Genomic DNA, 17,916 nt, shown 5'->3' with positions numbered 1-17,916 from the left:
ACGATCGGACAGCACTCGAAATGTGGTCCAATTGGAAGGCCACACAAAATATATTGCTCTAGCGCCGGCACTCAAGGAATGAGCTGGAAATGTTGTTTACAGTGAAGATCCACAACATAGAAAGCAGCTTTACTTTATTCTTATGCAGAGACAAAGCAGCAGCGAGAGTGTGAGAGACGCAGTGAGCGAAAGGTGGGTGATAATGTTGGTTTGCGTATTTGCAACCTCTGTTAATAAATCAATTGCTCTGCTCATCATACGTGAGGTGCTCGCCACTCTGCTTTCGAGTATGCACTTCATCGCGATATCGGAGCGAAGAGGAGCCGATGAAAGTCTTAAATTGCAACTCATTCCGTGGATGTTAATTTAAATTTCATGATGACTTCAGACTCTTTCAACGTAACATATATTTCAATTAGTGGAATTTTTTACATTCGCATACCGTATTAGAGTCCATTTTTTTCGCTTAGTAACGAATTGGTTGGTCTTAGCATAGACGATAGACTTAACTAGGCGTCAAATCTCACGACCTAGGCGGCCAATTGACTAGGTCATTTCCTGAGGTAACACGTTCACCGAACTGGCTTTTCAACAAATCGATTGTGACATTCACTGTTTGGTTTGTGGCACCCGCCTGTTCAAACCTCATATTGTCCAAGTCCATACCATCCAAGTCGGGCAAAAAATATTCGGTTATAATTGAGCTGTAGCGATTCCAGTAACGTGCCGGTTTTGTTCATCACCGAAGAAGAAGGGATTTTCGGGATGCAATGGTGACTCAGGGAGTCCGTGTGGATTGCTGTCTGACCAATAACGCATATTTTTCTTATAGACGAAGCCAGTAAGCCAGAAATGATCCTCATTTCTGAAAATGATTTTTTCTATGTTTTCATTTTCAAGTTATTTCTCAGCCCGATTCACGAACATACGACGATGCTGTCTTAAACGGTTTCAGTTCTTCTGCCAATTTAATCTTGTGAAGTTGTAAGCCAAGATATTTTCGCAAAATTCGCCGCAACGACGTCACCGAGATGCCCAATGCTTTAGAACGAAGTGTGAGAGACTGACTTGGGTCTTCCTCAATTGATGCGCTATCGGCAGCAATATTGTCGACATTACGAGCACTTCTTTGTCTCACTGGCACGGAAACATTTTGTACCGTGCCTGTGGATTCAAATTTTCCCACTAGACGCTCAATTGTTAATCTGACAGGACGAATATGACGACAATAAATTGGACGTGGCGCTCTTAAAGTTGAGGCCACTGATTCCGAATTTCGGTAATAAATTTTAATAATTTCGACTCGTCGTTGGACCAATATATCTTTCCATGATGAAATGACAAACCTTACTGAAGAGTAATATCGAAAGAGCGGGAGCAATATGGCGTCGTTTGCTGTCTCTATCGGTCTAAATTTGTAGCGTCCCTACTGAAAAACACGTTATAGGTTCGATTCTGATTGTAACGGTTTTGCATTTAAGTTCAATGTAGTTATGAAACCATACGCAACCTGGGAGGGTGGTCCTTAAGCTTGAAGAATTGACTGTGTAGAAACGCTCTGCCACCCAATTTTTATGTACTTCATATTTATGCCCTGAAATAAGTACTTAATTATTCCCCATGGACATAGAAAGACTTTACAGCTAATATAATATGATCTTATGGTACTTTATTTAAATTCATTCAAATATTTCACAAGTTTCTTTAGTTATATTCATATTACAAATCATCCGTCAGTTTGTCTGCGAATTTTTCCCGCTTAATTAACCTAATTTAGTTTAACTTTCAATACAATTAAATAACATTAAATATATAATTTATATAATACACAATATTTTTACATAAATATGTCGATAAAAGCTTTCAATAGTTTTTGAATACGCCAAAAAGTGAAACGAAATTAAATTTAGAGAGATATGGGAACTAGTGTATAAACTGACCCATTTTCGCTCTTCAACTTCCAGTAACGATTAACTTAAACTGAGAATCACTTTTGTTCAAGCAGAACAGCTGTAACTGTACAAATAAGACTTTTTATAGAAAATCCCAAAACAAAAAATTTATTGACTGATATTTTTACAGTAAGAAAAATACAGTCAACTAGTTATTTGTCACAACTTTATTTAGCTAATATTGTTCTAGGAAATAATGGTTCATCGTAGACATCGAGACAACTCAAAAATGCTCAAACGAAATTTTGATTTTTCTGCAAAACATATACACACGCGCATATACTTATATAAAAGCTCGGTTGAGGAAAAAACTGTCATAAGAATTTCTTCGCAATTCTTTGGTATTTTCTCTTATTCTTGTTCCATAAGTACTTACTACTAACTACAAAGTTCACAAATAATTTTACTTCAATTATTTGCTTTGATTACATAACAATTCAAAGGTAAATCAACTAAATTAACAAACAGCTATATATACATACGTACATATATACATATATATAACTATAGTGTCTCCTATATTAACTATTTGCACACATACGCTATTCACATACACATACATACATATGCGCATGGCTGTATGTGTGCAAGTGTTTACTAAACAACTCAAGTACATGAACGCACAACTTCTCTTAACCAGCTAATGAGATATGTATAGTGCAAAACTAAAGTGTCGCTTTGCAAATTGATAACGAAAGCGATATGAATATCAAAAATAACATAGCAAACACACTTGCACCAGAAAATATGACATAAAGAGTTTTCGATTTTAGTGTAAATTAATTAATTCCGAAGTGTAATTTAAGTCAGATAATTTCGAACTAAACACTTAACTGTGTCGAAACCGAACTTTTGCTTATGAAAATATTTTAAATTAATTTTATAAAAGTACAACTTTCCAGTTGGGGTAAAATTGAACTTAAATACCACAAGCTAAAGTAGGGACATTAAGAGTTAAGTAAAATTTTGAGGTTCCAATTTTTGTTTTGTTTAACAAAACAATAAATTAAACTAGAGAATAAATTTGCTCAATGCTTAATAAATAAAAGCGCAAGTTTGTAGTAAAGTGTAATAAAGTGTTAGTTATTTAGTCTTTTCATTTAGTTTCCGCGATGGAGTTAGCAGCGCAACGTGAACCCGTTAAATCCTACTGCTGAACTTCGTCCACTTCAAGGTGGCTTCAGCTGAATTGCACGGAACCACGCACTTTGGCACCAGCTGTACTTCAAAGTGTTAGTTGGTTTTGTTTTTGTTTTTTTTATTTTTTTTATCAATTCGTGTAACTTTCTCTTTACGTTTTTTTCCTAACTATTCTTTGCTCTCGCCTACAAAAGAACTTTCAGCTGCCAATTGGTACTCTTGCTCAGATCAACGCTACTTTTGTTCAGTAAATAATATTCATATTCAGTTAGTTATGAAAGGTACATATTCAATTTGCGCTAAGATGCTCATAAAAATTCAACCAGCACAAAATTTCTTGGAGCCGACAAATCTCCCGCCTATAATTATGCTTTAGCTACGAACTTATTTACTTAGTTTATACATTTTGAATTTGTTAATAACTTTTATACTTTTATAGTTTTAAATAATGTTTGTTATCACTTTAAGCCTACAATTATTTGTCTTCAATTAATTCGTGTTTGGCAAAGGCTGATTGTTGGGCGCGTTGTGCCTTTTTCAAAGGCTCTGCCGCCTCAACGCACTCCTGCCCAGCCTTGAACTCGCCACACAACGTCATTTTTAGCGTTGTGCCGAGCAGATTTTTTAGTTTTAATGCGCTTTGTTATACAAGTATATGTAAATTCAACTAGTCAACCACTAACAAAAAAGTCGTATAGTCACACACCCGGCAGATAAATGCCGGCTCGCCGCACGTTGTTGCACAATTCGACTTTGCTCTTACTTTACTACAACATTAAGTATCCTAGGTTCTAATGCTAAACTGTCATTTTCGTATGGCGCACTTTGGGGCGAATCAGGAACTTAAACTTGCCCTCCTGTATCTTTATTCGGCCCTGTTGCTGTAATTGCTATGACAGCAGATCCTCGGATTCGAGCGCCTCCTCTGGTGGATTCTTCTTCACGCAGTCGCGTATGCCGCTCAGTATGATGGTGACACGCCGGTCGAGCGCCTTCAGGTGCGGCTCCCACAGTATCGGTCGAATCGGATCGACGGTCATGGACTCGCGCATCAGCTCCGACAGTGGTTTGGGTCCATTATGGAAGCTGTCAAGTATTCAGATAACAACAACATATTAATAAAAATGGTAAAAATATGGATTATACAAGCAGAAGTAAAGCGTGTTAATATTTAAAAAATTGCGGCATTTATTTATTCTTAACACGTTCGCGGACGCAAAAAATTTTAGGGAGCTGCAAAAATATACAGGCAATTATTTTTGAAACTAGTTGTAATATCCGAAATCTAATTAGACATATATTATAATAGTAGTCAGAACATCGTATTTTAACCGTTATATACAATGAATGCTATAGCATCCACGAGGATATAGATAATATTTTTCAACCAGAATGACGTGAGGAAATTTGTAAATACACGGAGAAAAGATAAAATAATATGAAACTATCTAATGAACCAATTGGTCATTATTTTTAAATGTGTATTAATTACAAAAACTTAAGATTTTATAAAATTAAATGAATAAAAATTGGCTTTAAAATTTGAATGCTATAGCATTCACGTCATTTTGCATCATTATGAAAATGAATGCTATCGCATTCACGTCCGCGAACGTGTTAACTGCCTGGAAGTAGCAAATTTTTATATAAAAATATAGTTTTTACGCCAAAAATGTAAAGGCGTGTATTGGCAGTGGCACACAAACGTGTAAGAAAATAATACTTTCGATTTAAAAACAAAAAAAAAAAACAACAAATCCTAACAGTACTTGTGTTGTACATGTGTTGTTGTAGTATAAAGTATTCTTTATAGTACAACAACAAATGCCAACAGTCAAGCTCACAACTACGTTTTAAGTGTAATATTTGCTGTCTGATATTCTAAATGTGTTTACTCACTCCAATATTCGTTTCAACGTCGTCGTCCGTATCATGCAACACTGCAGCAATGGCGCCAAAATTGTTAATTCATCGTGAAAGGGTTTACCAAAACCACGTCCATGATCCAAATGCAATGTGAATGTGTCATTGCCAAATATTCTAAAACGAAAGCATTATGCAATTGAGTTATTGGTCTAGTTGAGGAAGAAAATTTAAAAATTTAGTAGCTATTATAAAAATTGTAATAACCTACTTTTCGAACTTAAGTCAAACTAAAACTCTCAAATTTACTAATCTTTATACAAAAAAATTACGTGTCACGTGGTTTGTCCGCGATGGACTCCTAAACTACTTAACCGATTTTAGCAAAATTTAGCACACTGTGTCCAGTTTGAAGCAACTTAGTAGATATGATAAATTAAACAATTCATAAATACGAAATACAGTGGAAGCTGTATTAAATGGACGCTCCGTTAAGCGAACAACTTTAATAGCTAGGCAGAAAGGTTGGTTCGTCAGTGCCGGTTTATGGGAGATTTCACTGGGTATATTTATACACGTTTTCGGCAAGGTTTGTTTCGTCGAAAAAAGACCTTTTTTTGTGAATTAAAAAATAAGGCCATTTTCAATCCAAAATGACGATTTTAGACGAAAAAATCGACTTATTTGTTATTGTAAAATTCTTAGAAATTAAAATTTTTGGAAAAACTCGACGTCATTCGAGAGCTATATACTATATGAAGAATATTTTTGCAAAATTTCAAAACCATCGATGCAGTAGTTTTTTCTGTAGGCTGGTCACCGACTTTAAAAATGACATATTTGGGAAAATCGATTCAAAGTTTTGTACAATCAGCACAGGTAGCTGGAAGGCGCGCAAACCTAAGTTAGAGGTAGCGTTATTCAACCTGCTGTAACTTCGTTAGTTTTTCTCCGAATGACCTAAAACTTTAACACAATATTCTTGAGATGTTGATGGTTCAGAAAAAAAAAATAAAAAAAAAAATGGAAAAAAGTTGTCAAACCTTACCCCTCCTTAACTGGAACTTACAGATGTTGTTAACTTAACTGAAAAAACAGCCATAAATTCGTTATTTTTCCCAATGAAAACAATCAACTGGATTCTTATACCGACAAAAACGTTTTCGTCTTTATTTTTAAATAAAATTTTCACTCAATAGATTTCTTAGATGATATTGTATGACAGCTATATGCTATAATTGTTCAATCTGAACAATTTCTTCAACAATTACACCATTGCCTTGGATAATAACTCATGCAAAATTTATTGAAGATATGTATTTCCTGAAATGATAAAGTTTTCCATACAAGTATTGGGTTGCCAAAAAAGTCTTGCGCTATTTTCGATATTTGGCGCTGAAAGCGCGTAGTTCTAGTTTTTTTCGTCGCATCGGGTCATGCTATACCTTTTTGGAAAGCTCATTTCACGCGCTAACACATTTTTGATTGATTGTCGTTTCTTTTATGTCGTGCATAGTAGAAAAAAAATAAATAAATAAAATAACAACAAATAAAATTCAATAAAAATACCGCAAGACTTTTTTGACAACCTATTATATCTATGAGCCGATGGCTCAGCTTATATGGCAACCATATGCTATAGTGGTCCGATATCGACGGTAGCGACAAATAAGAAGCTACTTGGAGAGGAAAAGTCGTATAAAAAATTTCAGTTCAATATCTCAAAATCTGAGATACTTCTACACTACGACGGAGAAACGGACATGACTAAAACGACTCAGCTCGTCATTTATGTATATTTTATAGGGTCTCCAATGTTTTTTTATGGGTCTTTCCAATCAAATCTCTCAGATTTCAAAGCATAAGTATTTGCCTTATTTTCAAAGGATTAGTTTTCATAATCTTCCTAGCCTTTATCTGTAATCTCTTGAACACTCAAGTAACCATATAAGAATATGTCACTTATTAGGAGTGGAATAATACTTCAAAGCCTCTAGCCTTTCTGTCGTTATAAAATAAAAAAAGACAAATCAAAGTAATGATAGGTTAGCACACTGGAAAGATTAGCCGTATGGACTAGAGCCTCGCATCTTCTTTTAAAACTTTAGCTTAAAAAGAGCCGTTGCGGACTAGCTTTCGACGTTTAATTCACATTCAAATGTTTACTATTTTAACTTACAACTTTACTAGCTCATGGTCGCAACTTCAAAGCTTATTCCACTAAATAATTTCCTAATATCTATATCGGTACACTATTTTAGCAAATTACCGAATTTTCTCATTTGCCCCACGAAAGTCTAAACTTTATTGCAGCATTTGTGAAAATTGCACTTATATAATCACAACCGGTTTCTCAATTACAAATATCATAAAGCACCGCACTGAATGCCCGCTATTATTAGCGGCACTTGCAGTGGATTAAGCCCAAGCGCCGTTCGTGGCGTATGAGTAACTTCGACATATAATAACACATTTGCATGCCACAATTGTTGAATAGTTGAATGCGTTGCGCCGCCTTAAGCGTTTTAGGTAATTTTCTAGCACAGCAAACAATTCGATAAGCCCACACAAAGGAAGGCACTTGAGCAATGGGGACATGCCGTTATTCCGCATCGAGACAACAGCCGGCAACAAAGGATCAAAGGCAGGCCGATTATTTGTGTGTGGGCGATTGAAAACAGTAACGGATTTTCCACTTAAATGGGCCGATAAAGGAAAACTGCCTTGCCTCGCGGAGGTGCCACAGCAAGCTAGTAAGCGAAAATGCAGCGGCGAGCTGACACAGGGCAACCGCCCTCCGTTCAGCGCGCCCTTTGCGCTTGCTATTGCTCGCATAGTCGGCTGCCGATATGCATTTGAGTATCGGCGTTCAATGCAAATGAACGTACACACACCCACACACAAGCATGTGCTTTATCTGCCGCACGCTTCATTACCGCAGCAATCTGCATATGGGGGTTTCAATGCCCGCTCAACCAGCTCAATCCGCTCAATGCATATTCATGCCTAAGTGTATTGGTGCGCTGCTGTGTGGGAGCGGTGGATTATGAATAATTTTCGCATGTAATGCAAATGCTTTCCAAGCCATTACTGCTTTAGTAATTGTATTGTGCCTGCATTGCTGTAATTGCGACTAATTTTCGACAGCTGCTTATGCGCTCTTACAATCTTATCAGCTGCGTTTAAGGCGAACGCATATAACTAGCAAACTATTCCTAGGAGTCATAATTTAAATAATTTAATTTCTGATGATTAGAGTCTTCATCGTGCAATACAGCTTTTAATGATAACAATTGAAACGATTTTTTTTCTGTGCAATTAATATTTATGCTCTACTTTTAAGTATTACAGAAAGAAGATAGTTTGTTTGGATTTAAGGGGTTAAATGTGTATACGAATTTCAAAATATCGATATTTTTTATTGTTCTATTAAATTCTGTAGCACCTCCAGAATATTGTCCTATCTTTTTAAGTTGATTCGAGTAACAGTTTTGGAGATACAGCCTTGGGGGCTTCTGCGCACGAGGTTAGCTAGGCTAAGTGCACCGTCTTTAAACGTATTTTTCTCGAAATTGTGTTCTTGAAGTTGGTTGGCAAGATTTCTCGAGAACTACTCAGCTAATTTTCATGGAATTTTACACAGGTCTTTGCGATATAATTCTTAAGGACTTGGGCGAAGGACTTTTTTCCGATTACAAATATTTGAAAAAAACAATGTTTGTAAAAATAAAAAATTCTGATAAAATATTTAATTTTTTATATGAGAAAACAATTTTTGTAAAAGGCTGTTTTTAGCCGAGGAAATACATGTAACATCTCAACAAAGTAGGTTTATACCAAATTTCGTGACAGAAAAAATATCTGTACAAGATAAAAAAAAACAAAACCTTGGTTAGTTCAGTTTTTAATATAAATTGTGAGGTTATGTGAAAAATTTAATATACAAAAGCTATATATCTTTTCTTTACCTACCATTAAACTTGTTTCTATAGAACTATTAGTTCTGCTGAAAATCTAGAAAACCCGTTTTTAAACTTTAAAAATTCAAACCCAACGCATTTCTTCCTTTTCCTTTTCTTACTTTTCCCGAACTCAGATCATCTGTAAATTATTTTTCCCTTTGTATTTGTTATTTTATTTTTGGTTTCCAATTGTTTTCATCCGACTATACGTTTTCCTGTTTTCAAAAATTATCTACTCTGGCCTATAAGGTACTGAATTTGTTCTCAAACGAAGAGTCATATCACGATCTTCGTCTTAAGATTGTAAACTTCCTGATATGATAATATCAAATTGAGAAACGGATTTGAAAAAACCAACATTTTCACGTTTTTTAATACAAGTCTTTGCTATCGCCTTCAAAGTAGGCTCTTGGTCCAGTACAAGCATCCCAACCATTAATACAATTTTCCATACGCTTGTGACGTACATTAGCTTCGGCTCGATATTGGCTTATTTTTTAAGCGCAGCTCCTTAGATTGTTGTTGTTGTACAGTTACAGATTTATCAGCCCACGTTTCCACAATTGTAATTATGCAAGAACCCCATTTGTGTTGTCGAGCATCTCGTCTGTGACCACTACCGGATGACGTTTTGCTGCCAAACACACTAATTGACTGACGGAGATCAAACTACACATCAACTTAAAAAATGTTGGACCAATCTAGCAAAAAATGTTATATGAATTCGGTTTGCGCGCGCATTTTAAAGGATCACTTTGGTTTGTTCAGATGGCAAAATTCGTAGATCTCAAGAAAATCGTACCTCCGATGATTTAAGTGGCTATATGGCTACACTATACCTATCCAGGATAATGTACAACTATATTTTTATTGAGGCGAAATTTCCAATATTTCATAGAAGTTGTAGTCTCTGATGAATTGTGTTGCTCTCATGCGCAAGCAGTCTTCGGAATTTGTTTGCACTCATAATGCGCAAAGTGCATTTTGGTATTTCAGCTCAAACAATTCAAGCGGAGTAAGCTACTAGCCCTTTAAGTGGCAGTAATCCAATCGCATTAAACATAGAAATTACGATGTATAAGCACAACCCTCAACAACAACAACAAGAGTTTCATCGAGTTCATTTATGCGCATATTAATGCGAAGCGAGTTGAGGCAGCTTCAATTGGAGCTATGAATGGTGCATTTTGGAATTCAATAAGCACCGTCGAGAGCGATGAACATGAGCCTAAACATTTTTGTTGCTGTCTGATAACCGCAGTGTATGGCTGTGAGTGCGAGTGTTGGTGCGTCGCTGCCAACACTAGGCTAATTGAATTACAACACTTAAATGCGTGGCATAATTAAAAATTAAAAATTTACTCTGCCAAATTTCAAATAACTTCCTGACAAGTTTTCAACTTTCATTTATTCCTTTTATTATCGCAAATTTCTTTGGCAAAATTTCCTAACTCTGGCAGCACTTTCGCTATCCAAATCTTTTATGCCTGTCAAGGAATTAGTTGTACAAAGTGGCAGATTGCAGCTGTGCAGCATTGTTGGGCACAACTTCGCTTATCTGGCTCGTAAATTTCCGCTCTTAAGCAGCCACAAACATTTATTTACTGTAACTAAAACTATTCGAAAAGTTTGCAACTCTCGCACACCCACACCCAGACATCCAGACACACTCACACGCAAACACAGCGAAAGTCGAATGCGTGCTAGAGTCAGCTTAATGGAACTTAGAAGCAACAACAGTTATTTGCATGAATAAAAACCCATAAAAGATCACGTCACAAATTCGGGGACTCAGCTGCTCAGTAAATTGCAATTAAAATGCGTCAAATTGTCGAAAAGAAAAATCAGAAAATGCGATTTTTAACAAATTTAATTGAACGGCGAAAAGACGAGCTCCACTGGCCCGCCGAGCAGTCGAGGCGACGTGGAGCGGACGTAGACCGCAGCACAATGAAAAGTAACGACACTTTCCAACAGCTTCTTGCCAAGAAATGTACAAATAAACTTACGACTACTCGCTTACTGCCACACACACACATGCGTTTGGCGAATATTTACAAAAAAGTAGCGCCAAAACTATCCTTTCGTTTCAATTTGTGCGCTGAGTGGCAAGCAAGTTGTGGCAAAGCGAAGCGGGCAAGTTGCGGGCGAGCTGCGCAGCTCATTAAAAGTTAATTAAAATTATTGTGACATCTGAGTAACAGCATTGAGCCAACCGCAAATATTGCAGTGCTCGCGGTTAGGTATTAAGGCGCTGGTGCAACAAAGCGAATATCGAAATAGATGAACTGTGTGCACTCGCAGAAAGTCTGAATATAATTGCAGCACGAGCAAGAAGGCCAAAAACCGGAACTGAGGGCTTACTGAAGATACAAAAACAGAATTATAATTCTAGTAATTTTCTCTTTAAAAGAATATCATAAATTTTGTAATGAAACATTAACACGATTGCCATCATAAGTTTAGTCTTCTAACACACTTTCTTTTCATATACGAAAAATTTCTTCAAGTTACTATTAGAAACAAGCTTTAGACTACTAGCTAACGAGCTAATTATTTAAGAGTTTGCTATAATTGAATTTCCTACGAGGTTTCTTAAAACTAACCGCGCAAACAGTGGAGAAAAGCAAATAAAACTTTGGTAAATTTTATTAGTTCAAGTGTCACTCATGTGTTAGAAAGTGTCAAAAAGAAATTATTATGCGAAAAGAAAAGGAAGCAACGCTTAAATGAACAGCAAAATTCAAACCCAGTTAACTTATTTTTTCTAATATTAACATTTTCGAGGGTTAAACATACTATTCACACATATTTTCGAAACCATAAGTCAAACTCTTCTGTGATACCATATTTCTTTGAGAGTTTGAGACGTATCGAAATTAAATTTTGAACATCAAAAATGGCTTTTATTTAGTTTTACTATCCTCTGGGCAGCCAAAGTAAGAAGGCGAACCATCCTTACTCTGGGTTTGGGACCCGCCTCGTAAAAAAACGCCTTAATGAAAACTAATCGACAGCCTCGGATGAGAGACTCCGCTTCAAAGCGAAGGTCTTCAACTTATCGCTGATTTGCGCCCACGCCCCGACGGAAGAAAAGGACGATGTGACCAAATATACCTTTGAGAGCTACCCCAGCCACGATGTCAAAATCGTGCTCGGCGACTTTAACCTCAGGATGGGCAAAGAAGGTATCTTTGGCACAACAGTCGGGAAATTCAGCCTTCATTAAGAAACATCTCCAAATGGGTTGAGGCTGATCGACTACGCCAGAGCTCGAAACATGGTTATCTGTAGTACTAGATTGCAGCATAAGAATTTTCATCTATATTTTGGCTACCGGATCGAAAAGCCACCAGTTTTACATTTCAGCGTACTATTCACTTTTTCCGAAGTTACTAAGAAGTTCCAACTGCACTCAATTTGAAAAATATATGTAGTTTTGAATAAAAAATAACGTATATATTTTAAGCTCATTAAACTGATTGAATAAACCGCTACATTTCAGAAAACTATTAAAACTTTCATTAAAGTTGTGTAAACTTGTATTAAAATCTATCTAATAGGTCGCGAGAAATCTTGACAACCGACTTTCAAAACACAGTAACTGTGTAGCTGACCTCGCTCATGCAAACTTTTTAGGTTTGTATATCCAAAACTATTACTGAAGTCAACTTAATAGTTAAAGATAATATTTTAGAGATGTTATAGAAATAAATAAGGCAAGAAAGAGCCGTGAAACCTATGTAACGCTTTAATTTATGTGCAAAAATCCCAGACAATGCAACTGAGTAAGCTTTTTGAAATCATAAGCTTATTATGATGAACGAGAAAAAGGGACGGGAATCATTCAGCCTCTACATGGCGGCATTTTGTACTCTGATAGTGGCCGGACAAGGTCCCCCATTTGTTAAAAAATCCTTTACTTTGGATTTTTAGGTCAACCAGAATATAATTGCATCATTCAAATGATAAAACCAACAATTATTAATACGTATTAGCTCAAGACATTCAGCAGTTATGTTATCTTTGTTTTGGTACTTACTTGAATGTTTCATAATGATGTCTGTCCATATTTCCGGTTAAGAAGTCAAATATAGCCATATCCATCAGATCCAGTAAACGTCGACCTTCGTCATATGGAGGTATTTCGCGAACCTTCAGGATAAGAAATTGTTATAGCATTTAAATGCAATTTCAAAATAAAACAATTTCTAATAGAATTTATATAATTTTGACTTTTTAAGTGCTTTGGCCATCCCTGACTTCAATTTCAATGAACCGTTAAGAATATAACTACCGACCGTTATTTATAATATACCGTTATTATACTATATAAAAGGGAGGGAAATGCAAAAGACAATTTTTACCGCTTGTAAATAAGTTCTTTGAGCTTGCACTGCAGCATTCGTCAAGAGTTCGTCGAAGAAATATGCAACAAACACAAAATGCAAAAACGAAAGACAAAGTCTCACAAGCATTTTCGGTAGAAAACTGTTGCACAAGCATCAATTTAATTTTAATTTTTTTTTTTATTTTTAATTTCACTTTAATGGCCAATAGTCCTTTGGCGAAAACTTGTAATTACGTCGACTTTAAGTTTTTAGCCCGTTTGGCTCCCTTTCTGGCAAATACTTAAAATTTAAAAATAATTACCAAATGATTCTTTACAAGATGCTTTAGAAAGTCGCTTTTACTTACAATGGAGCAGTAATTGGAATCTGTCTCCCACTGAGCCTTCCTGCGCTTATGGTACGAGCGGCGCCAAGGATGCCGCCAAACCTGCAAAGAGTTGCAAAAGAGAAGGAAAAAGAGTCAAAAGTGAAGATGAAGTTTCAATTTCTCAGCCAGTTAAATAATAATTAGTTATTTAAATGAGCAAAAGGTAAAAGGGAAAAATGCAAAAAATTTCGGTTATGGAAAATTGCGAATAAACACCCACACGCACACACACACACAGCCAGCAGTACACGGGCACTTTGAGCAGCGAAAAGCGTAAATCTCACTCCTAAATGGCAAGCGCCAACGCGAATTGCTGATCCGCAACCCGAAGCGAGGCGCTGAGGCCGTAAGCAGCACCGGCGCGGCTGCGCGCCATCCCAAAGACAACAGCTTTCTTATGGCAGAGCTCAGTGTTGAAGTGCAACAAACACAAATTGAATCGCAACAGCAACAACGGCTGCGGTCAACTCGGGCGCCAAAGGATTTGCGCAAATTAAGAAGAAAGAAAGAAGAAAGTCGGCGGCGCGCAACACAAACTTAAAGCAAAAGGGAATGACGCAGTAAAAGGAGTCGTTGCAAAAATCGCTCGCTTTCTTATTGGTTTAATGATGTGTATATACAAGCTAGAGCGAAGGCGCCTGAGCTGCAGACTGGGAAATAGTTAAGTTCAAAGAAAAGTTTCGCACAATAAATTAGGCGGCATCAGTTGAAAATATGAAATTACTTAACAACCGGAAAGAAAAGAAACCCTTCACAGCAGAATTATTAAATGCAGACGAATATGAAAATAAATTATAGTCAAGCTGAAATGCCGTGGTATGAACATCAAAGCGAAGACGAGAGGAAATGCGAAAAGAAATTCTTGAATTGCTTTCAACGTCAGCGCCGACAGGTAAGAGCAGTCAGCCAGTGATGCACTAAATCGCCGAAAAGTTGCGCCACAAGCGCACTACCAAACCACACACACACACACAGTTACATGGTAAAGTAAATACTCTCGCAGGCTATTTGAATACATCACTTTTAAATGGTTATACATGCACGTATGTATGTGTGTGTGCAAATGTCATGAAAGTCTGCGGAAGCGGATCCCTTCTTGGTAGTCAGCAAAGTTGGTCAAAACGCTGCGCAAAACTTGTTTGGCTGCTGCGGGCCGAGTTTGGTGAAATAACTTTGCTGACTGGCGCATTGTAAATCACTTTTGCAATTTAAATGCTGGCTGCGCAGCGGTGGGGAGGCGGAAGCGCACCACGCCTTGCTATCTGCAACTACCAAATAAAAAGTTAGACAACGTGCGATTCCAGCAATTGCGAATGAGTGAGTAGTTGTGGCAGTAGTAGTTCAGCGGTGCTTAAAATTCGAATTCAATCGAGATAATTTCAAATGTAAACAGAGAATATGGAACTTTCGTCGAACATAACTTGCAAGCTTGTTCTGCCAATACACAGGCGATTGCTTAGAAAAAGTGGGAGACCATGAGAAATGGTTAATGAAGACTGTTGCTTTAGTGAGAATGAATTTATAAAATTATTATTGAAGAAATGAAATCATTCGACCATGTTCGACCTCCGTGTATGTTCAGAGAGAGCAGAGAAACAGAAGGAAAATATATTTCGTCTAAAGAGTAGAAACGGAGTTATGGTAGAAAAGGGGAGCATACTTCTTGACAATGTACCTTCGTATGAAGAAAATGTAACAAAAGCATTGCCCGGCATATTTAGAGCAATTCTATAAGCGATAGATGGCACTGGAATCGCACTATTTCATATATTCGATTTTAATATCGGATTTAGGTCAAATACACAAAGCATTTTTATTTTACGCGACCACTGTCAGGCCTTAGTGTGTACTACTGTGGGCAAAAAATAGTAAGACTTTTTAATAAAAATTCGAGCGAAAACCACCATTCATCGAAATATTTTTTTCTAGGTTGGAATGACTGTCAGTGACAGAGATCTTACTGGCCTCGCTGGAATATCGGAAGGATCATTGAAAACCATTTTGAAACATCATTTAAGCCTAAGAAGAGTGAAAACACGAGTCGACCAAAATCACTCAATTTTTTCGAAATACATCGTCGCGTTAACGTCAGTAAAACAATACTTTCTGACTGTCAGGATGTAATGAGACGTATTATTACTGGCGATGAGTCTTAGATCCAAGCTTACGACCCGGAAATAGATGTTCAACCGGTCGAATATAGTGGAATGGTGAGCCGAAGCCGAAAAAATCATGTCAAAGCAAGTCAAAAATCAAGGTAATGTTGACAGTTTCTTTGATTGTCGTGGTGAGGCGCACGCCGAATAGCTTCTGACCGGCCAAATTGTCAACAAGGAATACTATTTGAGTGTTATACGTCTTTTGTGCGCAGGTATTTGTCAAAAGAGGCCGAAATTATGGGCCGACAATTCTTGTTTTTTGTACCACGATAATACACCGTCGAATACTGCGTTGATTCTTCGTAAGTTTTTCGCCTAATTTTCAACCAATGTCGGGCTGTAATCACCGCATTCGCCTGATTTAGCTCCATGTGACTAATAGTCAAAAGTCGAACGACCGCTCCGTGGAAACGTTTTAAGTCAGTTGGAGACATTAAACGTGTAATTGTCTTTAACAACTGTTTCGAGGATTGGAAAAAGCGTTTGAGCAAGTGTATTGGGGCTAAGGGGAATTACTTTGAGGATGAAGACATAGATTTTGAATAATAAATTAAAAAGTTAAAAATTATAAGCAAAGTCTTACTGTTTTCTTGCCCACTTGAGTTGAAATGTCCTTCAAATTATATTCTACGTTATATGCACTTGAATGTGTTCAATATCTTCAACAGATTTCACTCGTCGCCCCAAATTCCTAATTAAACTAGCTAAATTATTAAAAAAAATAATAATTCCCTACCGCAAAATATTTAGCGCCACTTTATTCGCACGTAATTATTCAAGTGTTGGCTCACCCTCAAAGGGACTTGATTTAAGATTAACTTTAGGTAAATGTTTTAATTCAATTACATGGCACTTAAACTGAAAGCGAACAAAAGAAAACAAAAGCCAGACAAACAAACACCGCGATGAAAGAAAACTTTGTGAAAAACGCAAATTGGAAAAAACTTGCAAAAAAGTTGGAAAAATCTAGGTAACACTTGAGGGCCAGCTCGACTGCATTTCGACCGTTTGCCTTTGACCGTTCGCTTGAGCTTTTACGCCCTTAAGAACCTTAAGTTGAAAGCTTTTGCTTTTAAGAAAGCCGATGAAAAAATAACGACAATACAAACAGAACAAACGGAGCGAATGGGAGGGGGAAAATGCGGATAATGCAAATAGTGGGGTTTAAGGAAAGTGGAGCGCGAAGGCTGGCGAAAGAGCAGAGTGAGTCGGCGATTGCGTATGGAAACTGAAAAGTGCGAGCAAACAATATCGCCGACTTTTTGCGCGTGTAACTTTTCCTGCTTAGTTATTATACCAGTTTGATTGCAGTTTCTTCTTTTCTCTTCTTCTTCTGCTTTGTTTTTTGGTTGCTAGATAATTTTTGCTGTTTCACTTACTTCACATGCTAAAATAATTTTATTCTTAAGCTATTTTGTAGCTGCTTTTCAATTTGTTGTTGTGCACATATTTCAGCAAAAGTACCGTTAGGGTTTTGTGTGCGCACCACCGGGGCCAGGTTGGATTAATTTTAACTTTTCAGTTGTGATTCCCGTTGTATTCACCGCATTGCACAGCGCCAAAGCAGAATGTCATATAAAGAAGAGCTGCACACACACACACATATATACATATATATAAGCAAACGGAACAAGGAAGGCCTGCGCGGAGGAAATGCTTGCACTCGTAAAGCAAGCGGCTGCGGCGACAGCCCCTCGACGGGAAGCGCCGGAAGGAGCAGCATTGTAAAGCCAGCGCCGGCGGAAGTGGTCCTTTGTGGATTATTATTATTGTTATGAACATTACTTAGTTTTGTTTACAGAAACACCAGCGTTTTGTTTGGCAGCGCGCTGGGACTCCAATCTTTCTCTCTCTCTCCTCCCATTCTTATTAACATTTGTTGCGCTGCCGTTTTGAATTTCTTTCAGTTTTTGCTCTTTAAATAGTAAGCTATGAAAATATATATTCATGGAAGTGCATAAGTATTCAAAATCCTTCATTATTTTGCTTTCGCCAACTCTTAACTTTGCTCTGCATTAAATATGCGCTGTTGTTCTTGTTGTGCTGGCAATGTGCATTTCGTGCAAGTTGATTTTCATGTATCTTGTTATTTTTCTTTTTCTTCAATTTTGCGAATCCGAT

General features: G+C 37.0%; 1 protein-coding gene across 1 annotated transcript in view; it reads right to left on the bottom strand.

Annotated features, from left to right (window-relative positions):
* Positions 1-1,644: 1,644 nt before the first annotated feature.
* Positions 1,645-17,916, bottom strand: part of LOC120782353 — a 53,367-nt gene continuing 37,095 nt past the window's right edge. Inside the window, exons 9-12 of the mRNA XM_040114593.1 lie at positions 13,616-13,696; positions 12,960-13,072; positions 4,992-5,132; positions 1,645-4,178 (exon numbers count right to left, since the gene is read on the bottom strand). Of these exons, the coding sequence (XP_039970527.1) occupies positions 3,983-4,178; positions 4,992-5,132; positions 12,960-13,072; positions 13,616-13,696 (531 nt within the window). The 3' untranslated portion in view covers positions 1,645-3,982. The remainder of the gene's footprint in view (positions 4,179-4,991; positions 5,133-12,959; positions 13,073-13,615; positions 13,697-17,916) is intronic.

This window comes from Bactrocera tryoni, chromosome 1 (assembly GCF_016617805.1).
Source record: "Bactrocera tryoni isolate S06 chromosome 1, CSIRO_BtryS06_freeze2, whole genome shotgun sequence".
NCBI classification, from domain to species: Eukaryota; Metazoa; Arthropoda; class Insecta; order Diptera; family Tephritidae; genus Bactrocera; species Bactrocera tryoni.
The sequence above is the reverse complement of the archived record's forward strand: the minus strand, read 5'-3'. Positions and strand labels throughout refer to the sequence as shown.